The following is a 25683-nucleotide window of genomic DNA, read 5'->3' as shown; positions in this document are numbered from 1 at the left end:
TTTTACTCTATTGCATTGATCTACAACCCCCGTTCTTCTCCTAGTCTTCTGCACACAATCTCGTTTCTATCTCTATCCCCATCCTAGATCTTCAGCACATGGTCTGAACTGATCGACTCTTCCAAAGGGGGAGCATCGTAAAAGTATAATAAAAGTACGTGATTCATATCATTAGATTCTGAAGTGGAGTCATCAGGCAGTTCAGTTGCGTCGTTCAAGGTCTTATACCTAGTCTTGGCCTCCTACGCTTCTCATAGCTCGTCTAGTTTCTATTGAGCTTGGTAAGCCTTATACCAGAGATGAAGTTATTGAAGAAAACTTCCGGGTCACTTAAGCGGAAACGGAGTTCGGAAAAAAATGTAATTTACCTTGAGTGCTTCCATATCATGCGTACTTCAGGTAGGTACTCGAGAGTACTTGAATCGTTTTTTCTACCTGGAAATGTGCACAGATTACGTTCATAGAGGCTCAAGAGATATCAAACGAAGAAAAACTCCTCTCATAAGTAGATAAGTTGAAAAAAGGGCGATACTTACAGAAAATTTATTGAATAGAGAGGCACCTAGGAAAGCCGTCTTTGGACGTATCCAAACCGACTTTGATTCTTGAGTAGACGAATCCTGTATTTTGAACTCAGCATTTTTAAGATGATTAATTGATAAATTGAAATAAATTAAATCGATACATTATCGAAAAACTATTTTTATAAGATAAAATATGGAAAGATAAAAATATTCTCATAATTTGGCAGTTATGGAATGGGATATAATTTTAACTCGATATCTGCCTTTTTGCGAAGATAAATCTTGTGGGTAGTACAAAAATATAAAATTTGCATTGAGCGAGCGAATCCAAAATATTGTTCATTTTTAGTTATCGTTGTTTGGACTTTGTATTTAGCTATATGTATTTAGCTATATACTATAGCGGACTTAGTATTAGATAGAAACTTTGCATGTACACATTTGTAATTCATGTACAACTAATGCTTGGTTTATTGGGTTTAGTGCCAGGCAATAGTCTACTTGGAGCAATTTGTAATAATAATAATAATGTAACCACCTTTCACTTGGCCTGACTTTCCGTATGTGAAATACTAATATTTACCATTATATTTTCTTCATCACGAGAAAAGACAAAGTGATAATCTCTCATATATTTGAAATATTATGGATCTTGATGTTATCTTGATTTCAGAATTTTTGAAAACTATGCTCCAGAGATATTTGATTGGATAATTGAGTATTTGGAAACAGTCTAATTCTATCAACACCGTGAAAATAGATAACGACATCTTCAAATTATTTCAATTTTTATACTCCTGTTCTTTATGTGCGCGTATAAAGGACGTTCTTCGTCTTCTGATTCCCAATCCCCATGCCTCCCGAATCTTAACCCAATCCTTATTCAGCCATTTCTTTCTGTATACCAAATGCGAAAATTTTTAGGAAGAATTGTCCATCACTTATTGATTAGTTACGTAGTGGTTTAAAAGGGAGGGTGTGGAATTGGGTTAATTGGGTCAGTGTTCATTTTTTAGTTGTATTATATTAGAATTAATGTATTTAATGGATTGTTTGAAATTGATTTATTGGGACAACTTTAAATTCTTAGTAGGCTGAGATTAGAATTAGTGCATTATTTTTACCATGGGTGTCTGTTCTGTTTCTAAACTTTGTATTAGATAGAAACTTTGTATGTACACATTCGTAATCATGTGCATCTAATGCTGCCACCAGGCAATAGTCTACTTGGAGCAATTTGTAATAATAATAATAATGTAACCAGCTTTTCTTTGGCCTGACTTTCCGTCCCCTTTCCTCTGGGATCCACAGCAGCATTTTCTTCGGGAGTCTTTCTTTTCCCATTCGTTGAACGTACCGCTTTGACTACTGTGTTTCTATATCCTGCTTACTCTTTTCGCACTCATATTCACTCATATTCTTAATTACCCTAATCCTTAAATTTAAAATTCTTTCTTATCTTGATTTTCTGGATACTCTACGCCGGAAGTCTATTTCTGTGCTTAACCCAATGTTATAACATATTATAACCCAATGATGCTTCTAAGTAATATCAAAAATGTATACACTTTCAGCTCTATTCAAGAAATATTTAAACTAGGTGTTCCTTTGTGTTTGGTAAAGTGCAATGGCGAAATTTTTAGGTATCACAATAATTATAATTGAGTAAAAATTTTGTTAAATTTTTCGATGAGAAGACTTGAAATTTTGTTTCTCCCAGAAGGTCTTCGTGTTACAAAGAGTTAGTGGTAGTTTTCCAATTTTTTACGTTTGTACTTACTTACCAGTTTTAAGTTTGATTTTTACTTCTGTGTTTCAAATGCTCTCTTTATTTTCATCGTATACGTTTTGATCCCATTACAAATTATTCAAAATTATGATTTCCTTTTTTCATCTATTGCATCTTTTCTAATTTGCTGCCTCCATTGTTTTGTTTTCAGCGGTTTGAATACAATATGTTTAAAGTACTCACTGTTTGTTTCCCCCCCTTCAAGAATGAGATTTCGTGTATTTCTCCCGTAAACACGTACTTTTTTAGCGAAACTAATATTCAGACTCCGATTTTAGTATTCTACTAAAATTTTTCTATTCATGTATTCATAATCGTGGGCTGCAACAACTTGGTCCTCAGCATACCTTAAAGTTTGTCTGGCACTTTTATTCAAAGGTATTCCCGTGGTTTTATTATTTCCTTTTCCACTGCTTAAGCACTCGATCTAAATATATTTTATATAATATACGCAAAGGGTGAAGTTCGCCATGAAAAAATATTTGGCTTACCCGGGAATCGAACCCGGAAATCCATATTGTTGCTAAGGCGTGTTAGGTAGCTGTACCACGAAGCCATCCTCTCTGCGCGAAATTCGGGATGAGTTTTACCGAAAATTTATATTTTTCATGAATGTGGATAGTTGCTAATCATTCAGTCGTACAGTATCCATTGAATATTAGTGTAAAAGCAAGGTTTTTGTGGATAATAAATAGTACGGCGTAAATGATGAACGGCATGTTTCTGATATTGCTCTTCTTTTGTTTCGCAGGTGGCAATGGGAAGAAGCGGAGTAGCGGTGGTGGTGGCGGTGGCGGCACGGCCGGCTTCGGCCTCAACACATACGATCTCCTCTTCGGCGTCGTCTCCGGCGAGGCGCTCTTCAGATTCTCCAACCGGGACGTACAGTCGGGCTTCGAAGGTGAGCCACATTCAAGTCTTGGAACGTAGGCTTTCGCAGTGAGAGGCGTCGTTGTCAACGGCTTTTGGAAGCAGCTGCGTGTTGCGCTTTGTCGTGCGAGCTTTCGCGTGAGTTGCAAGCCGCATTATCAGGCGATGAAATCAGGCATTCATACATTCTACGAAGTTCCTAAGTCTTTCTTCATCCGACGCTGTCATTGTCCAGGTCTCTGAGCAATGTAAAATATTCATTATGGTCCGAGTAAATGTTTTCCCAGAGGGAAGAGCCAGGTGGAGTTGAATGTGTAAAGAGTGCTTTTAGGTGTTATTAGAGTTTTTTTGAGTTTGGATCAGACATAGTTCAATTATCGTACGTCAAATGTAACGACCGTTTGTAATCGTTTTCCGGAAAAAAATCGCAAAATTTGTGGGGTTGACCTTTTCCTTTTTTCCAAAATTCCCATTGTTAAAAACTCGTATAAAAATCCATAATTACATTAAGATATGGGCAAAGGCCGCAGGATTGAAAACTTATATATGAAGACGACTGCGATATAAAAGTCAATTTCCATTCCATCTGGCAGCGAACCGTCGATGCAGTTTAAATTATCTCGCTTGTGATTAGCGAGCTCTTCGTAAGTGAAGCTCGGAATATTGGGCTCGTAGTGCAAACAGGAAGAGCGCATTAATCTTTTCCCCTTGTGTTGATGCACGTGGCTTACTCTGCAGTTCGAACGCGGAAAAACTCAACGACCGCTCTGCCGTGGTCTAGAGAAGCGCTTGCCAACGCTAAACAAGGAAATCAATACGCCTGCTATGGACTAATTTGTGAGGAAAATCGAACTTTTCTTCCTAATTCCAGAACAAGTCCCGTTCCAATCCTACCTACAACGCGCAACGTACCTATGCCTACATGTCCATAGGTAGACTTATTGCTCATGAGATCAGTGACCCCTACAAAGAGAGGTAAGGTAAGGCATTTGGGAGGATTTCGTTGAGCATACATAGAATTTTAAAGCATCTACGCTGCTATGTAGAGATTCATTGTTTTCAATTTTTTTACATTTTCCATTTCCATTAGAACGCTTTAGAATAAAGCTTATTCGTATAACCTAGCTGGTTAGAAAATAAAAACAATCAATATTAAGGAATATATGTAGTACATACCTAATTAATACCCTTAAAATTCTCTATACCAATTTGAAATGCTATGCTATAAAATCCCATGCCATAAAAATAACAGTCAAAGAAAACAAAATATTCTGTAAAATAATGAGGCTGTTAACCTCAAAAAATTAACTGTAGAAATTCTTCGGTAAATTTTTTAACTGTGATAAATGTACGAAGAATCAATGAAGATTCAATAATGAGTTTTTTTCGGCAGAGTCGACAAAAGATGCTCCCGTTGTTTTTTTATTTAAGTATGGTATTATATGAGGTCCATTCAGATTTAAAATTCACATTCTATCGCTTTGATACCATGGGATGAAAGTTGAAAAATGGCCTTCCCAAATACCTGATACTCGTAATTGGTAGTGATTCTGTGAAATCTTTAACGCAACTCTCCATTAATTAGTCTCAACGATCTATAAAACATAGATAGGCCATAGAACGATGGATAAAATGACGTTACGAGAAACGAGGATGCTTAATACGTAGATAGTTTTCTATCTTTAATTTTTTTATCTTTTGGCAATTTTTTATTCATCTAAGTGGTTACCACAGATAAATTAGCCAAACATATATAATAATACGTTATAAATAACAGCTATATCCGCCAGTTCCTGTTAAAATGCCTCTTTACCCTAATTAAAATCCAATTAAACTGAAATTTTCAGTCGATGTGTGAATTCTTTCAGTGCTAGTGATGGAACTGTGAAAAGCTAACACCTGCAGCTCTACTCTAAATTCAAAAGGAGGATATAATAACATTTTATTTCAAAAGTAGGGTGTATGGGCATTGGGGAATAAATCGCCTAATTTTTCACTGTAAAATAGTTATAGTAAGAGGGATGACCTCACCTTTATTGTTTTTTTTTAATATCTAGCAACTTGATTATAGCCCTAGTCAAGGTGATAACTTGACGGAGTCAACCGCAATGCATAAATGTGCGAGAGTCCACCGAGGAAAAATCATTCTGACGTATCAAAGCGATTATGAAAACTTATATATCACTTGTCATTATGGTCTGTCTTACAACTCAATATGGCTCCTGGATCAACAATTCTTTGTTTTTATATGCCTCATAGGGGCCTACAAAATCAAAACAATAAAGAACCAAAAATCAACTAAAACAAACGGCAAATGGACTTCAGAAAATAATGCAGAAAGATAACGTGCATAAAAACATGTATAAAAGTGATTTGAGCCATCAAAGAATGTGCATCAACTCTCAATCGCTGTCAAGGCGAATTATTTTTCCCGTATTTAATTTCGTTCGTCTTTTATTCTTCTGCAGGCGAGCGTCGTGACCGCATCGTGCGGACGTACGTCCGGAACGCGTACCGCTACCACCTCTCCGAGATCTTCTTCACGGTGGTGAACGAGTACACGGACTGGGAGCGGACGGTTCAGCACCCGATCAACACCCGGGACGCCACCGTGGCCGCACTATCGGACGCGCAGTTCGTGGCGCCTCTGGTCCAGGCGGGTGACGCGCTAGCCGCCCGCCCAGGTGCTCGCTCCTTCTTCTACGTGTTCGACTACCAGACGAGGGACGGCGACTACCCACAGGTGAGTGGAATAGCCCACGCAAGGGGGTGCTAAGAGTTGACACGTCAATGTGATTGCTCAATAATTCAAATATGATTGCGTCTTCCCTCCTCATAGCCCCCTTAAGAGCTTCTACATTCCATTTCCTCGCCTTTCTAATTTTCTAAGTCTTTTGAATCTTACGTTCCATCTCATATAAGCATTACATTTTGATCGGAATCTGCATCCTCTGCAGGGAAGCTGCCCGAGTTTTTGAGTTCCTATTTAATATATGTATTGCAATTCAGCTTACAGGCATCCATTTCACAATGCAATTGGAGGTTCTCTTAATAATTGAACATTAATTGATGACTATCCTTATTCGATAGCAAATATTTCTTTAGACGATGGAAAGAAAACTCAACCATCACTATATCCATTTGAATTGATTATGAGAAGGCAACTAAGGAAATATTAAATTTACCGTGCGTTGGAAGTACTTTCATGAATAAATATTCAGATATCAACCGAACGCCTAATAAATAGCATTTATTGTATATGGCATAAAAAACCGAGGTTGATAGAATTAAAATAAGTACCTAATACGGTGTGAAATTTTCAAATAATTTCATTTCAATCTCTTCGGCAATCGCGATACCTTTTTAATCACATTAGGAGCTGTTAAGTAAACTGAATAAAAATCCAATTGAAGAGAAATTTCCATTCGATGTTTGAATCTTTTCGCTGCAAGAAATGAAATTCCATCCAAAGTCGACCAAATTTGGCAAATCGTTTTTTTCTACCTTAAATGAAATATTACCCTTACCAATTATTTTTGCGTGTACAGGTAGGCTGTATCCACAACATACCACACAGTGAAAAAATCGAAGTGATGTAACACAGTTAACTTAAGTAAGTTACTGCATTATCAAAAATCGATTTTAAAATTTAAGTCTTTTATTTAAAAAACCTGGATTACTTGCATATTTTGAAATAATCCATTCTTAATCTTTTCAAATTCTAGGACTATAAAATAAAAAATAGCACAATTTGATATTTTCTGTATTTCCCGGAAATATGACGTCTATTGTGAGGATGCTTTCAAAAAATTGTATGTAGTTTTTCAACAGTAAACTATATTTTAAACCGATGCATGCATTACGAAATTACGTTGGAGTTTTATTTTACCAGTGAAATGACGACGATGTACAAAATTTGATCAAAATTGATGACCCAAGGGACCTGGTCACATTTGAGTGGAATAACCCAGTTGTACTAGACATTAAGGAATCAAGCACAACCCTAATAAAGATTACATCGATCCACTGTGATTTCAATGCATTTTTTTCTTCTAATGTTTTATCCAACTTTTTAATATTTCTTGCAGTTTCTTAACTATATAGTCGTACTAACCCTTAGTGTTATTTTTGAAATCATACCTACAGGCACCTACGTAAACCTCCTTCTCAAAAAATGGGTTACCTTTGATTTTTGATCCCAGAAATAATTTTTTAAACCAGGGAATAAACGAAAGACGAAAACCGCTATAATCCGCAATTAGACGATGTAACAAAGCAATGTAATGCAGTGTTTATTAATCTAAATGTTATATAACAGTATTATAAAACAATTTCATGTAACACTTTTTTAAATTAACTTTCGTAAGCCAAAAGAAACTACGTACATTTGTTATTTTGCATCAAAAATGTGCTATAAAACAGTGTTAAATATTTCCCATCCAGTGTCGGTCAAGATCAATAGAAGGAAAATAACAATGCAATGTAACTTTGTTGATTAAATATTGTTTTACGACATTGCTACATAGAGTGAATGCGGCTACACGAACATATCGCGACGTTTAACATAAAACGCTCCTATGAAATTTGAATCTGCGACCTCAGATTTTGCTGGCGAGGGCGTTAAACCGCCCCCGCTGTGACGGATACAATTGTAACTTTGTGATGAAGTCATCAGTATTTTACGCGAGCATATCGCCGTGTTCCGATCGAACCCCGCCGTAGTGGCTGCATGCCGGATGACTGGGAATGTGGGTGTGGGAGCCGTGCAGCGGCGGGTCGGAGTGAGAGGAGCGGCATGTCGTGGTTCTAGTCAATTAGCCCGGTCCTCGAGTGTGCGCATGCATGGCTAATTGGCCGCCTCGCTCGCGTGAATGCCACCAGCCCTAGACAAATGTGCCGCCAGGCAAGCGTGCATACCTGCACTACCACTCGGTCTGATCTTTTCTTTGATCGAACTCTATTTCCCGTGAATATCTATATGCATTAGCGTCTTGAAACTATTATAAAGAGCTTGCGCAATGAATTATGGAAATTATTTCTTTACTTAATTCCAATTACCAGCAGGGTCCACTCAAAATCAGTAAACATCGAAGGATCAAATTAATACTAATTGTGATTACTATAATAGCAGTCCTAATTACTATGGTGGCAAGCCACCGTCATTTCAATACAATTTTTCATGCTAATTTTTATCTCATTTCTGAATATCCCTAGAAGTTTCATCATTTAATACTATAATCGTATAAAGCCTTAATTCTATTTTTGCCATAAATCCTCTAGTCAGTTATGTGAGACCCTCTTGACTTGCGTGGAGTATGGCAATTACTTCACTCCAAAATATCATCGAGACATTTAAAGGGATAAAATTTGAAAAAGTAGTTACCAAAAATTTAGCTTCCAAGAACCAAAATGTGTAGTAATGCCACATGCAATCTCCTATCTTTTTTACTGACGTGTCTATAATTTTAATCTACATTGTAAAACATTTTCGGGGGAATTAAAGAGAAAATGTGAAAAAGTAATTAAATGATCACATATTCGCCTTCTGAGATTCCAAATGTGAAGTGATGACATACTACGCAGCCGTGTGGCATTTTAGGTGACCCTAGGGTTGCATACACTCAAAATTTGTTGATCATTCTCATCCATGGCAAAACAATAAAATTCTTTATTCAAATTTTTAAGTTTGTCAATATCATCTTGAATACAGTATTCATTTTGGGTTATTGCTAAAGGGGGCTAAGTTGCTTTGATTTATTCTCCATAAGCTTTTGTCTCCAAATTCTCCCTGAATTTTCATAAAATCTAGAACCTTAGGGCTCGGCGGGCAGTGGTTAATAATAATATCCGATTTGGAAAATATTCGAATCTGATACCCTGATAAGAGTTGGCAACTTTCATTCACAGCACAAATGATCCCGAAGAAAAGTAAATTTTTGGTCTTTTTTGCTGATGTATTTATAGTTTTCAGGGCACATTGTAAAAAAATATTTGGAAAATTACTGTAAGATGATTGGAACTATAAATTCTAATAAATTTTGCCACAGTGATTCAGTAATATTTTTTACAATTCCACTTTATGTCAATTTTTCACCAAAAAGAGCGGTTGATTCCCTTAAAGAGAGTACATTAATGACTCTACAGTGATTGCATTATTTTCATGAATTGTTGCTTATTGAAAACGAACGCTGTCCTTTTAAAATTCCTAGGTCACATCAATTTGAAACTTTTCAACGTTTTAAGCGATGCATTTTAAAGCAGCAAAAATCCTTTTCAGCCAAGTTTTGTGACAAGGCTGCTTTCTAAGTACATATTCATAGCTAACAAAGCCATCACTTCAACTTGTACTCAGAGGAGACCGGCTACTATATTAATATTCATCGGCTCTACTGATTAAAAAGGCCTAAAGATGCACAAAAGAAATTATTCCTTCATTTGCCTTTGACTTAGCAAAAATTTAAGATTCAATCTCAAGCACGGAAATTTTACCTCTAAGAAAATAATGAGCTTATAGTTTTGAATTTGAGATGCAGGCTTATACTGATAAGTTGGTACTCTTAAGACCTTGAAAATTTCAGCGTGAAAGCGTTAGTTGCGAGTAACTGATTGATAATAAAAAACTGATCCAGCTGGAGTGATGCTTCATCAGAAGTTCATTGAATAAAAAAATGAGTACTTCATCAAGCACTTCCTATATTGCTATTAAATACGTAAAAGAAATTTTGAAAGTAATTTACATTTCATCTATCGGCCTCCATCAAATCCTTTGAAATGGTCGTAGATATTCTAGTTTTCATCCATTGAAATCCAAATCAATTCTTTTGAGATAAAGAAAATTAAATAAAGATAATTTTAAGTGCAAAGAGATTACCATATCCACTCATCGGGTTTGGCTAATAATTTGGGTGACGAATACGCGTTGAAAACTAGTTTGACTCTTACACGTCGCTCGAAGTCGGCCGAGTGAACGGGATTCGCCCGAACGATCGGTAGTGTTTGATTTAGTTTTCAACGCCTGAAGTAATTTAGGAGCATGTTATGGTATGAAACTTGGCTCGTAATTGTGCATGTATCAATTCCAAGTTGAATCTCGGAAGTCTTTTCGTCTCTCTTATAGATATTGGTAGTAGAGAGATGATCAACTTATTAAATGAGATATGAATATTCTTTTCATATAGGACATTTGTAGTTAGTAAACTTCTAAATTTAGGCTATGTCGGAGTCTAAATTATCATCATGCATTTATACTTTGAATGCTTAAGTTTTATTCCTTTGCCCCAAGATCACGATTAGTGCCATTAGCTTCAACTTAAACGAAGTCTATTTTAATTTGTTTTAATTTGGAAAAGAAGTATTATCATTCATTATGATTTCTTATTCCCCCAAATGACTCAAAGTTCTGGTTAAGAACTGCTTTAGTTTGAAAAGAAAGGCTCAAAGTTTAACTTTGGTCCAATATTTATTCTCCAACTTGGAAATGGTACTGGGTATAAGTTATACTCATTGGGTTCATTTTAATGCCGTGTGCTAAGAATTCGCTATTCAAACTAGAATTTCTACTTAAATTTTGCACGCGAAAGAAGAGGAGTTCACCTGAACGATTGGGAATGCTTAATTGAGTTTTCAACACTCAAAGCAGTTTCAGAGCGTGGTATCGAATGTGCATTAGGTTGAAACTATCACATGGGTTCCATAGTTTATCGCAAATATCTTCTTCCACGTCCTTGGTAAATCCTGTGACAGTGGAGAAATGGGATTATACTTTTATGATGTTATCATATGAACATTTTCATCTCATCTTCTTACTTACCTGAGCTTAACTTTTCTTACATACCAGTTTAATGAAGCATGCGTATTTTACTTCGAACGACATGTACCTGTGAGCACAATTTTAAATCTGGATTTACTCTGTGCTAGGTTACTAATAGTGCATTTTAGTATTGAGTGTTATACTATAATATCCCTGAGCATAGATCACCATTGCGGAAGTTGTCTCAGGCTGAACGAAATCAAATATTTTTCTGAAGTTGTATTAATCCAAAAAAGAAGTAAACTATTTAGGAATGATTTATTTTACCAGCGTTTGAGTAGTATCTACAATAGGTTGATTCTCTTTTCAGTGTAAATGAATACTTTTTTTTGTAAATTCAGAAGCCTTGTACCTTAGGTAAAAACTACGCAAGATTGTCAGCATGGAGCAGATAAAATGAAATCTTAAATCATTCCAAAGAAGTGATTGTTTCATTTTTGGATAAGGTAGTTTTTATCAGCGACACGAAATATCTTAAACGAAGCTGCTCATGAATCAAGGGCGTATGAATGTTTTTAATCTTGATAGAACTACCGTAGCTTTAAAAACTACTATATTTTAAAAGGATCGACTCAAGCAAAACTTTGTTTCCACATATCTTACTCGACTTTGAAATGGCACAGGGTATTAATTATGCTCAATGGGTTCATTTTAATGCCTCGCGTAACGAATGCGCGTTAAAAAAAACTATCTTTTCTTTTTAAAAATTTCCCCTCCCAAAGACAAAAGGGGGTTCACGCTAACGACCGGGAATGTTTAATTGAGTTTTCAACGCCCAAAGCAGTTTCGAAGCGTTCTGCGGAATGCACACTGTCTCGGAACGGTTTATATCAATCCGAGAGTTAATCGCGAATTTCTTCTCGTGTGCACTGTTAGAAGTGGTGGTGGTGGTGGTTCCTGAAGGAGAGGACATTGTTTGAGGAGCGTGTAATGAAAAATGACGAAAGATGGGCTAATAAGGTCCGGAAGTAGGGCGTACATGACGAGGATAAATAGAGCGTGGATCTGGAAAGCTCAAGTTTGAATATTCCCGGATCCCCTTCTGTTTCAGTGGGTTGGCTAAGGCCTTGGTGGGAAACTTTTCTCGCAGATATCTTTCGTAGGAAAAGGGTTAGAAGGGGGTTGAGGGGGAGTGAAGTCGTTGCCGGGCAACGGAAAGTTTTCCTCTCAAGTTGAAGCTGAAGCGCTTTGCCATAAAGCTTTGCAATTCTCTTTTTTTTTCCTTTTTTTTTTGAAACGTTGCCGACGAGGAATTTTTTTCGTAGCTTGTTCCATGCTCTGTCGAGTCTTAAGCGTTGCCGCTGCGGCGTCAGTCCCTCTGCCGCACCACTAGATTGCCTCTGTCTCTTCCATTCATTCTCCGGGATGATATTTTCTCAAGGATATGGGATTTGTCTTCCGAAATCTTGGGATGTGTGATGTCCACGGGAATGACAACTGTGGCCCGAAGTAGCGAGTCGGACGACAAGGAACAAATTATCTCGTGGACGAATATGGAGCGATGGCTATGCGATATTGGAACGGAGTTACTAAATAAACAAAAGAAGACTCAATAATTAACCCTGATGAAGGGAATGGAAGGGTAAAGTTTTCAAGTTTTTATCAATTCTTTAGGCATGAATATTACAAAACAAGGTCCTCAAGTCAGCTTATTTCAACAACTAGTACTTTTCCCCATGAATTAAGAGGCATTGAAATGTTTCTCTTTAATTCTGTACTTCGCAATCTGTATCGCTCATACAAGCTCGCAAGTCGTCTCAGTAGGCGCGTGGTGTTACAACACCAGCTGTAAAAAAATAATGAAATTAAGAAATTTGATACTGAGTACAACCTATCTTTCATTAAAGATCTCACCGTTAGTTGGAAAAAAGGATTCTTTTTTGAAGTATTTTCACTCCATCCGAGTCTCAATTTCACAAATTCTTCCTTCTTATAACCCTTACCAAGGCTATAGGCACGAATATTACATAAGAGGATCCTCAAGTCGGCCTCCAACTGTGTTGTCACCCATTGCGCATTTTAATGGGTTTGTGAAAGACGCTACAGAGGTCGCTGATGGTCAAAGCGATCCAAGTGTCACGGGGAAATAACGTGTAATAGGGGTGTTTACCGATATTTATATACATTATGATCTGATCTATTGATTTTATCTAACTTTTTTATGCTATTCCCCTCAATTACAAACATTATGCTGCAAAATATTGGTTAAAAGTGGATCGCATTGCCATCATCACATTTTAAAAAGCGATTAAAATGCGACTGAAGTGTTAACAGAAATCAGCCTTCTGTGGGATGGAATTGGGTCTCCTCTATACATTTCCTTGCCTAAATATTTTGTTTTAGTTTCCTTTATGTATCTTCAATGCCTAATACCTAATATTTTGTAACAGTAAAATTTCAGTTTTTTATAATAACCATCGTGTGAAAAAATTAGCTTGCGCTATAGAAAAAAATAATTGTTAAATGGTATATTTCCCATAAAACTTAATTTTTTGGAGATAACTTGAGCGTCTTGTGATTGAATCTTTTCTCTTTTGATAGAATATTGTTATGGATTTTCCAAATATTCGTTTATCTATATTTTTTGTCGAAACTTATAAAGACAAGTAATATTGTACCAGTCTTATAGAATATTGTCATCAGCATTTAAGTGCATAGTGGTCTTGGATGGCGATAATAAAAGCCTGCTTCGATCAATCTACCATCTGTCACCATAAACTGTATATAAATATATTTTCACCCTGTGGTTAAATAGTGATTCTTATTGATATCTATTGATACCTTTAATTGCTGTCTATTCCCATTCCGAGGCACCAGGGACAGTCTATAATGTCTATATGCATAGTACGACGTGCTTAAAATTTCGTGCAGAAAACCCAACATTGAAATACAGCGTATTTTGCGAGGAACGTTTACCACTCTTGGAGTGGAATAAAATTGGTATATCAGGACAAGTTGTGGGAACTAAAAATGGGGCTCTGAGGAATTAGGAATACCTTTTGACAAGTGATGGGTAATTTTATCAAGATTTCATGGAAATAAGGGGTAGGGTTGAAGTAAAATTGAATGAAAACTTACAGATATTTACAGATACAGAATATTTTGAGGATGGAATTTTACTGGATTGTAGACTACCAATAAGTGCTGGATGGATAAATTTTGATTGCCGTTTGACAACAAAAACTGCGAAAGAACAATCTGTAAATAGTTATTCCAAGTGAAGAAAATTTTCAAATTATAATAAATAATATTTTGACTTGCAAAATAAATGATACAATGGATGTACTTTCACTTTATATTAGTAATCTATGCCCAAAGTAGGAAAGACTTCTACTGTTAATCATACATTTTTCTGTACTATCCTGTGTATAAACCCACTGTATACTTGAGAATGTCATGTTTTTATTACAATGTTACCAAGTAGCCTGATGTAATGGAGATGAACCGAATTCACTAGATTCAACTTATTTGATTTAAAGAAAAAATTGGTTTAAAATTATGCAACTGTCTGAAGGTTAAAATTGGCTAATCTGCGTTCATATTTGGCGAAAAGTCTGAAATAATCTTTTAAGATGCTTTTAACGTGCATACGTTTAAGTATAGCGCGTGGAACAATGATCACCTGACCTACGAAGGCTGATAAATGATATCATGGATAGAACTTGACTTTATATTAGTACCTATGCCCAAAGTATGAAAGACTTTTACTGATAATCATTTTTTTCAACTATCCTGTATATAAATCCTGTGTATACTTGAGACTGTCATGGTTTTGACTACGGTTTTGCAAAATAACCTAATGTGGTGGACATGAACCGACTTCACTAGATTTAACTCGGCTAATTTATAGGAAAAAAATTGTTTAACCTTATGCACCTGTCTGAAGGTTAAAATTGGCTGGTCTGTATTTCTTTTTGTTTCAAAGTTTGATGGAATTTTTAAAGATGCTTTTAACCTTCTCGCGTCTAAGTATAGCTCGTGTAACACTGAACTCCCGACCAAGGACGGCCGAATGGCTTTGACTTGGGGCTTGGGTAGGAGCACTTGCGTCATTCGCGTTTTCAGAGGGCTTTGCCATCCTCGGCAGACGTGGATCGCGGCCTTTCAGCATTACAGCCCCATTCCCTGGAGCTACCTATCAGTCAAGAGCGTTCTCTTGAGTGACCCGCGGACTTCACGTAACGCGGGACCCCTTCGTGAGAGCGACTGCGTTTCAGCCTTGAATATAAAAAGAAGGGAAAAAGTTGGACATTGTACACCCTGGAGGGCGTAAAGCGGATTGGGACTGGAGTTTTGGGGGGGGGTTATGGGAGAGAGCCAATAAGGGGAAGTGCGTTCGAGTCCGCCGGTCTATTTGAGCTTCCGCTGCGAGGTAGCTCCGGGAGTAATTAGCTCTTCGCGGCCGTCGTCGGCCCATCAGGCATTGCGTGGTCCGATTACCTTCCGCCTGTGTGCATTGGCCGTCTGTTCAGGGCCAGATTTTTCTCTTCTCCCATGCATACAGCTCTGCTCCGAAACCAGCGTGAGTACCTGCTTGTAAGCCGGAATTGCTCTTGGCTCCAGCGGCACAGTTTCAAAATAGCGCTTCCAAAAGCTTTTGCGCTTCTCAAATCAAATGCCTGTTGACTTTTTGTGGCTTCCGTAGTTTTAAATTGTTCTAGTGAAATGTGGACCATTTTAGTCAGTGGCATATTTAGAAGTTAACTTTGGTGGTGGCCAAGATCAAAGCAAGATTCGGCTATCCTATTCATAATAATAACACCCCTTCATTTAGTTTAAAGTATACCGGGGCTAGCCGCGGTGATAGCTTTTACGGGAGTCACCCGCAATGCACAATCGTGCGAAAGATCCACAGAGAAAAAATCATTCGCCTTGACCGGGACCACAGGGAAGAATGACGCCTCGATAGCTTAACTGGCTAAAGCACTCGACCGGAAATCGGGGGATCCGGGTTCGCATCCCGGTCAAGGCGAATGATTTTATCCCGGTCAAGGCGAATGATTTTTTCTCTGTGGATCTGTCGAGCACCCCTTCATGTTTTATGTTTATCTCAAATCAAATGCTAGTAGGCAAATTGTGGCTTTTGACTTTTTGAATTGTCATGGTGAAATGTGTATCACTTGATTCGGAAGCTTATTTAGAAGTTATCTTCGGTGGAGGCCAATATCAATGTAATTCAGGTAATCCCATTCATAATAATAACTCACCATCATATTTTATTTTTAATATGTACGATTGATAATAATTATGACGGTGCATCACTCCTTATAGCGGTAATGCCATCGCGCATGATTTATTTATCTACTTCAGGATATGGTGTGTAACTTTTTAGTGATTTTCCTCAGTTCAGGGTTTCCCAAAGATCACTTATCATAGTACCTCACTTATCCTCTAGTAAGGGGCCAATGGTTGAGGATTTTGGTGAATTCTAGCTTGGTCAACTCTCCCAGCATTTATTTTTTCGTTTTTTTACGTTTATAGTCATTCCAGTGTATAAGTCTAATTATTTTTCCCCATAAAATGAGAAGCACTGAAGTATTTACTATAAAATTCTTTATGTCTACATCTACATACTATCTCGCAAGCCGTCTCGATAAACGTGAGGTGGGGGTTGCTAAGACACAAGCTGTATAAAAATTAATAAAAAAGAAAAGAGCGTACTGAGTTCCACCTATCATTAATTAAACCCCTTACGTTTCGTTGGGAAAATCGATTCCTATACCTATTTTAGGCACTTATATTCTATGTGAGCCTCTCTTTCTTCAACTTTTCCTTATCATCCCCCTTACCAAGGCTAGTGGGCTTGGAATTCCTTCCTCTTACTCTCCTTCTCCACAGTTCCTTGTCCAATTACGATCTTACTAGACTTTCAGGCAGACTAGAGTGAGTCAAGCGGAGTGTCATATGCCACTCGGTCGCCAAGGCTGCGCCACGCGAAGGTATTCTTCGCATAGATGGAGAGAGCCGTCTTGTTTTCCCGGCCTCTAGTCGCTAACGCCCGCTGTTCCACTGAGCTCTCCCCCGCCGCCGTCTTCCATCCGTCCTCACTGCCTCCTTCACCAAACCGCTTCACCTACGCCGCCGCCATTCACCTGATCCTCGCTCCTATGCTCCACGCCATTCCAGTCTCTTCGCACCCTTCACATGTGCCACTTACCTTGAGCTCACGGCCAATACGCCGGCTTCGCTCTTTGAATCGTTTCCCCGGTGTATTTCCTTCAATGTCGGAGCGCATGACTTCCTTTTTGCCAGCGTATACTGAATTAAATGACATTTCAATATGTGCAGCTTTTTCACTGTGCGTAGTCGATCACTGACGACAGTTCTCATAGGCTAGAGGAAGTTTTATAATGATTTTGTGATGAAAATCGGCGCAAGATTATAGAGCATAGCTTTAGTAAAATGTAAAAAACTAGTATAAACCTGCATGTGAATCTTAAACCGTGACATATTTTTATTGAGTAGGTTTTAAGGAGGAAAAGAGTAAGGAGAGTTTCTTCTTTTGAAGATGACATTTACCGTCGAAGCTTTGGTCATTATTACATAAAACATTCTGTGGGAAAACAAAGTTTAAGTTATTCATTCAAAAAAAAGAGCATGAAACGTAGAAATTTTAGCTTGGTTTAGTGAAAATCCAGTAAGACGCAATTTTATTTTATAAGATATTAAATACCACTTGAATCAATGGGAGTGACACATTTAAATTTTGTGAAATTTCACTTCAATAAAGGAGGACTTTTCACAAAGTTTAACTTTTCCTTTTATTCTTAGAGAAAGTGCGGAGACAGGTGAAGAGAAGTTCGAATAATACGGCGCTTTGAGGGTGGATAATGGCCCAACGAGAGACCAATTTGAATCAATTGGTTGAGGTCATAACCAAGAAAAGAATTATTTCCTCCCTCATGCATTATTCTTTTTTATCTTTAAGGTCACTTCTTGAAAAAGAATATCAAAATAATGAAACAAGTTGAAGGCAGGGAAAGGTAAACAAAAGACAAGTGCTGAAAACGTTACATTTATGGATTGATTTTGTAGAATGCCATTAGGACGTAAATGAATTTCATACGGTGCTAAAGTCCACTTGTATTAACAGTCGTTGCAAAGTTTAACTTTGTAAAACTTCGTCTCATTCGAGTAGAAAATTTTACGGAGTTAAACCCTTTTTTATAGTTTAATTAATTTCTTGTAAAATAATATCAAATTTTTAAAGAAGCTGAAGGTAGGGATTTGTAAAGATGTAATAGAGCATAATGGATAGCATTCCTGGTTTCATTTTTTGGCAATTCATTATGGCAAAAATGAATATTATACGATGCAAATGTCCACATGCATGAAGAGGAGTTACACGGTTATACTTAGTAAAATTTCACTTCAATCAAGTTTAACTTTCATTTATATCTTTGACAAGAGCGTTTAATTATGGAGGTAGTGAAGCGAGGGACGGATAGTACGACGGTGTGTGGGTGGGTAATGGTCAAATGTGAATAATTTGGTTACAGTTATAAACTAGAAAAAAATTGTAATTTCTTCCCTCAGGCATAAGGTTAGTTTTAATTTTTTTTGCATTAATCTTACATTCTTGCATAAGTCTTAAGTTAAATTCATTTCTTGCATTTAATATCAAAGCAATTTGATCTTAAATGCATATGCAAGACCGTAAGGTGGGGTTAGGTAAAGATGGACAAGAGCATAAAGCGTAACATTTGTGGATTGATTTTGTGGAAATCCGTAATGATGTAAATGAATTTTACACGATGTAAAAGTCCACTTTTATCAAAAGGAGTTACAAAGTTAAACTTAGTCCACTTAAATCCACCGGAGTTAAACTAAAACAAAGTTAAACAACTAAAATTTCATTTTAACCAAGTAGAACTTTTCTCAAAGTTTAACTTTCATTTGTGTCTTGTAGAATAGCGTTGAAGTGTGGAGGCGGGTGAACAGGAGGACGTATGGTGCGGAGGGTGGATAATGGCCCAACGAGAGACTCTCGAGTGCGTGGTCGGCGTGAACTCTCCTTTTGCGGGAAGGACGTAAGCTGCGAGAGGCGGAGGGTGGTGGAGACGGACCGCGATGGATGCGAATAGGCCTTGCGTGCGGACGTGGGTTGGGAGATGGGAAGGTGAATAAGTCCCCTCCCGGGCACGTGTGAAGGGGGTTTGGCGGCATGAAAGGCCGCCCTGCGGAGCGGAGGGTGTGACTGCGGCGGGCCGTGGCTGGCTTGGGCGTGCCCCGTTGCTCTCCTGCCGGAGACAAGGCGGGGGAAGAGAACGTGATCTGAATCCCACCGTAAACAGCTCTCTCTCTCGTACGGTCAATGGGCGGGAGAATGGGAAACATTTTGAAGGCACTCAGTCGCCGTCTATCTTCACCCTCGGCCGTTTTCACGGTGCGTTCCAGGCAAAGCCGCACTCGGTAAAGCCATGCTCCCCTAGTTTTTCTATTCTCATGACATATGATGTCCTAGAGCACCGTATCGCCTCGTCGATAGCGCTGCCAATCATTGAAAATAATTATTCTATCCCAGGGGAGCAGTTAGGAATCAAGGCTTCGGGGGGAGGATTTTAGGCGCAAATAGACCTGAGATGTGAGGTATACCCGCCAGGATAAGCGGGTGGTGCGGGGGCCCTCCCCCAGAAAATTTTTAAGATGAATGGTTCAAAATGGTGAGTTTTATGGCTTTCTGAGGGATATTTTAGTAATCCATACACTCTTATAAAAGTAAATTAATCAAATTAAGTAAAATGGATTAAACCTAAAAGTTTCTCTTAGCTCTGGGGGGGGGGGTTTATCACCCAAAACCTCCCTCGCTGCGCCACTGTTCTAATATGTATCTGTTCCTCCTATATTCTAACCTGTTTTGCATAATTCTGTGCAACTTGAAAATATACTACCGAAAAACATACTATCAGCCATGCATTGTTACACACCTTGACTGCTACTGTTGTGTTGCCCACAGCGTGCAATACTGGACACTCTGAAATAATACATATAGAAGGAAATACATAAAGCAGGAAATTATATATTGCTTCTGCTACATTTAAAGCTCAAGAATTGTCTTTCTTGTAAATTTCACTTTCAACCTATCCGTTGACCGAGAAAAATACTTTTTGCTCCTTTTTTTGGGTACATCGCACCTTATATCACCTTCATTGTGATAACGCCGAACAGCTTACTAATTAGCTAAACAGCTGGTAAATTGAAAATATACTCAGAGTAAAAACCACGAACATTATTTTTGTCCTAAATTTTAACCAGCGGGCAGTACAATCCGCATTTGGATCTGGAAGAAGCCCACTGCTGGATGAGTGGTGGACGAGGTGTAAAAGGGTGCGAGGTTTTGATGACATACGAGTGTTCCCCTATAGCATCCTCATCGTGGGGGGGAATACAAATCCTCGTGTGACTTCTCCGCCAAGGGACCTCCTGTTCTATAGCAGCAGTAGCCCCTGGGAACGCGAAAACATTTGGGAGCATTCGAGAAAAACATCGGAATGTCCTCAAGCTACTAGCAAAAGATTTTACGTTCTTTTCGCTCTTTCGTGATCTGTAAGCCTTCCATTTATTTTATCAGCTACACAAGCACGACTGTGCACCCTGCTCGCTATGCATATTTCTCTTCATCCTGAAATTGTACTGCCAGAATTACTTTATCACTTCATTTTTACTATTCGGATATCATTACATAATATGTACATAAATCTCTATTTATTTGTATCAGTTCAATCGTCTTCTTGGTTAATATTAAATTCTGCGTATACGTAGAATGAAAATAATTATTATGACCACATTTTACGGGCATATTATAGCTAAATTCATTCGCATGCTGAATGCAGAACACATATTTTTATATACGTTTGCAGAAAAAATGAATTAACAAACACCTGGTGAAAATTAAAAGATATTCGCACTTGGAAAAATCTGGGAATATTATTTCAGTCTTGACCATTTTGTACTACATGCCGCGTCGTGAGCTGGAGGAAGCTAGCAGCTTGATAAGTGGCGTAGATGGAATGAAAGGGTTTGATGAGATACGAGTTTTCCCTTATAGCATCCTCAGTGTGGGACAGAACACATATCCCCGTGCGGCTTCTCCACCAAGGGTACCCTCTTGTACGGCAGTAGAAATCCCTGGGAACGAAACGCATTATTCTCGAAAACATTTGAAAGGGAATCTTGTAGTGAGTTAGGGGCCAGTGTGTGTAAGGATTGGGGTAGAGAGGAGGAGGAGGCGATTTCTCGAGTAGTATTGTTGGGATGGCTGGGTGGGCGGGCTTCCGGAGTGTTGCTTCCCCATTGGAGATCTGCAGAAGACAGGGCCTGCAGAAGTGGGGACTTGGAGTGCTTGGAGTGGGGCCAACGATGCGTGAAATATCGCAACACCACGATCCCTCCCTTCCCCGCATCCCGTCCTGGGTGTTCGTTCGTTGTGGAGGGAGGCATGTTTCTAGCAGCAAATCGTGTCGCGACACAACAGTTCCGACCACTATTTCTTGCACTGTATTTCGGGGAAGCAAAAGGTCGGTGTGGTAGAAAGTCGTGGTTCGAATTTTTAATGCTCAATGTTTCGGACTGATTCCTGTCGGCACTGATTATTAGGTTATATATTTTAATATTTAGCTAGATATTATTATAATTATTAGAACTGTATTATTGTTCTTAAACCGATGTAAAATCATGCCTATTTTTTACTGTTGTCAAAGGTGTTCCTTGGACAATTATGAATAAGAATTACTTAGCCAAAAAGCCGGGAAATTAAAAATATACGCAGAGTAAAAGTCGGGGACTATATTATGGTTCTTAAACCGATGCAAAATAATGCCAATTTTACCGTTTTTGTTGACGGTCGTCCTAAGACATGTATCGCTATTAATCAGCCAAATAGCCGGGAAAATGGAAATATACCCAGGGTAAAAATCGAGAACATTATTTTTGTCCTGCATTGCAATTAACTGCTAGTACAAACCTCCCCTGGATCTTGAAGAAGCCTGTGGTTAGATAACTGATGAACGAGGTGTAAGAGGGAAAGAGGTTTTGATGAGATCTGAGCGTTCCCCTATATCATCCCCGACAGAAAATCGTGTCGCGGTACAACAGTATTTCGGGGAAAGAAAAAGGTTGGTGCAGTAGGAAGCCGTGGTTGGATTGTTAAAACGCTCGACGGCTAGTGATGTCTGTCGGCACTGATTGTTAGGTGAATTGTATTATGGCTCTGAAACCGGCGTAAAATAATTTCAATTTTTCCACCGTTGTTGAAGATATTCATTGAATATTACGGCAGTAAAGTTATATTCCTCATTAAAAATAAGAGTATTTAATGGATACCTTCTTAATAAATAAGAGAAGAAATCAATTTTAAATTTAAAAAAATATTTCTCATACCATTTCAGTGAGTTTTACTTTTTCAGTACAAAATTAAGTTGTTTTCATTCCAATTTTGAGTATGGTCAATTTAATTGGTTAATTAGTGCATTTAAAATTTTTAAAGTTGGATCATTTTTGCATAAAATATCTTGTAAACCACTTTGCTTCCCACTGTACAATTTGATCTCGTCGAACTATGTGATAGCGCCTAATAGTAAAGTTCTTTCTTTAAAATGAACGACTAAATCGAGTTTTCAAATTACTGAAAAAAACGTTTGCCATAAGAATGTCTGATAATTATGATGGTACATATAATCGTGGTGGAGGCCTTTGTGGAAGGAAGCATGTCTTTAGAAATTAATGTTGTCCTCACATATCAAATCCGACCACGCTGTCTAGCAGGGTATTGCAAGAACGGAAGTAGTTAAACGGGAAAGAATGTGCTCGCACTTTGGTGATGTCTGTCAGCACCGGTTTCTAGGTGAATGTAAAAAAAATTAAAACGGACTATGATAAATGCAAAAAAATGATGTCTGAGTCTCACAGAGAAATTTCGAAATGCATATCAATAAAAGGGCAAAGTGAAGGAAAAAAATTCTGTTCTTTTTTTGGGTTATGTCAACTAAATTCCATCTACATTTTTTAAGCCTTAAGTTTAAGACTCTTTAAGTTTTTTTCGTGCTTCATTTTTATTTCGTTGCTAATATCATAGATTTTTGCGTCTTAAGTTGAAGATTCTTCTTTAAAAAATATTACAATCGCAATATCATATAGCAACTCAAAATGTAGATTTTAGGACGATGTATTCTAGACTTTTCAATTTAGTTTTATACGATATTTGATTCGAAGATTAAAATATACTGTTCAAATGGTCGGATAAAATATCAAAAAACTTTTTATAGAGAATATCCAAAGAATGAGAATATCCAAATAGCGATCTCATCGTAATGAAGAGAAAGGTATGAACTCTGGAAATAAAAAAAATCCGCTGGATATAAAATATCGCGTCTTACTGTGTTGCGCTGGTGGGACAGATATTTTAATAATACGTTTTTATTTTTTTCATTCATTTACGAATTTATAATTCGTATAAAGTTCCTATCTTTGGTCCTCAATATCTGGAGGGATAGACGAAGACTCTTGTTGGATGCAAAATTTCCCTGATGCCTAGGGTAGATACTGAAAGGAAATAGCATTTTAAATACGTGTATGTCCTTCAGAATAATTCTTTAAGTTGAGTTAAAGGTTTTTAAAACTATTATCTGGTCGAGTATTTTTTTTTAATATTCATTAAACAGTTATAGCATGTCAATGCCGAAGCGCGGGGGGAGAGTTTCTTTGTTTGAGTTAAGTAGCCATTATATATTTCCGTAATTAAATTAATAAGGTTTTCAAATATAATGAGAATTATATTCTGGCGGAAAATTCCTGGAATCAATTTTCATTAATGAAGCTTGTTAGCATTGAGGAAATAAGCATAAATGCAATTAAACTGCGTAACTATAAATATAAAAATGAAGGGCATCTCTCTCAATTATTTTTGTAGAGACTAATGTGTTCAACTTAAATTAGAGATCATTATAATATTCTATGTACATTGCTTTTTTTCAGCGAATGGGAACTGTTCATGGGGAAGATCTACCGTACATCTTCGGAGCGCCTCTGGTGGAAGGTGGCTTCAACCACTTTCCTAGGAACTACACAAAAGCAGAAACCGCCCTTTCCGAAGCAGTCATGATATATTGGAGCAATTTTGCGCGCACAGGGTGAGTCTTCATCATTTTTATTTCTAACACATACGGTAGATTTTATATGCTATGATTTCACCGTGCTTAAATGTTATTTGTTAAGCTAATGTTGTGTTACATAAAACGTTTTACGTCAGTATTTTTCATTACGGTTTTGGAGACAATTTATTTTCCTATTTAAAAAAAGGGATGAATTTATTGTTCTTCATTGAATACAACACTAAAAATAAATTAATAATAGCACTTTAAGGCTTTAGGCATGTTTGTTGGTTTACACCAACCTACCAGCACTTACATATGCGTTAAAAATTTCACTCAAAATTTAGCAATTGATTTTTGGTAAGATAAGAGTGAAATTAATCAAGAAAAAAAAGAGAATAAAGCAAAACTCGATGAGAATACTGGGATAATAAATAAGCTGCTTAAAAATTTTAACAATATGTTAATGTAGCTGTGGAAAAATAGTTTTTCACCGTACGTTTTTATACAATACGCATCCGTATATAACTTCTGATGAGAAAGTAGCCAGTCTGCGACCTTTTTAAAAAACAAATTAACTCTTGAATGCTTTAACTTCACTCGGTCAATTATTACAAATGATTCTTAGCCCAATAAATATGTCATGAGCATATAAAGTTGACAAACGCTCGTTATGATGCATAAATATGATAATTTATTGACTACTACGATTTATAATGTCTTCAATTGCTATGGATTTGTCGAAGACAAACAGGCTTGAGGAAACGCTATTAACAAACCCTTACGAATAAATTCAAGACTTTTCCATTTATATTAAGAAGATATCTGATTCAGAAAAAAAACAAAATATACTGTTGAAACGGTCATTTTAAATAAGTACTTCGTAGTTACTATTTAAACTACTCTAGCTTAGTATGATTTGGATAAAATGTTTCTCAGATATCTATTTGAGTTCGAAAAAACATTTTATGCCTATATGTAGACCAAATTGAGGCTTTTTGAGATTATTGCATGGATATTGGTAATTGAATTGATCAAGAATAACAAATACTTCTACGATATGAAACACTTCTCCGATGTGGGAAAAATATTTATTTTTTATATCGGAAATTAAACTCTTCTCCATTATGACCTGCATGCTTTCCAAAATATGCATGCATGCGTCTGTGGATTGAAACTTTGGCGGTAGTTTGGCAAACAGCCCCAATAATTAAATTTCAAGAAGTTTTGCCCGGAGATGTGATGAAATTATGCTTAAATTTACCAGGAACCCCAATGAGCACTTGCCGAAGGCTGACGGCAGTGACCGAGGGTCAAGGGAAAGAAACCGATTCAAGAACATAGTGTGGGAGGAGTACGACAGCGTTCACCAAAAGTACCTTGAAATAGGTAAGTATATTTTTTCTTCAATCCATCCATTCATCAATATTCTTACTGATTATATTAATATTTTGAGCTCTTTACGTCATTGTTCGCTCAGCCTACGGTATTTCTCGCTACATGCATTTGCGGGATTATGTCGCTTAAATGTTTGATTTATACATCACTTGATCTAATACGGTATTTACTCATTAATTTTCGTTTTTTATCACATCACCTAAG

The 25683-nt window shown here is 37.3% G+C and overlaps 1 protein-coding gene across 1 annotated transcript in view; it reads left to right on the top strand.

The window, feature by feature from the left end:
* The window catches only part of LOC124160998 (neuroligin-2-like), a 484800-nt gene that overhangs the window by 433822 nt on the left and 25295 nt on the right, over window positions 1-25683 (top strand). Inside the window, exons 6-9 of the mRNA XM_046537135.1 lie at window positions 3065-3214; window positions 5652-5926; window positions 23966-24120; window positions 25349-25470. Coding sequence (XP_046393091.1) covers window positions 3065-3214; window positions 5652-5926; window positions 23966-24120; window positions 25349-25470 — 702 coding nt within the window. The remainder of the gene's footprint in view (window positions 1-3064; window positions 3215-5651; window positions 5927-23965; window positions 24121-25348; window positions 25471-25683) is intronic.

Source organism: Ischnura elegans, chromosome 6 (genome assembly GCF_921293095.1).
Source record: "Ischnura elegans chromosome 6, ioIscEleg1.1, whole genome shotgun sequence".
Lineage (NCBI taxonomy): Eukaryota > Metazoa > Arthropoda > Insecta > Odonata > Coenagrionidae > Ischnura > Ischnura elegans.
Note: the sequence above shows the minus strand (reverse complement) of the source record. Positions and strands in the feature narration are given on the sequence as shown.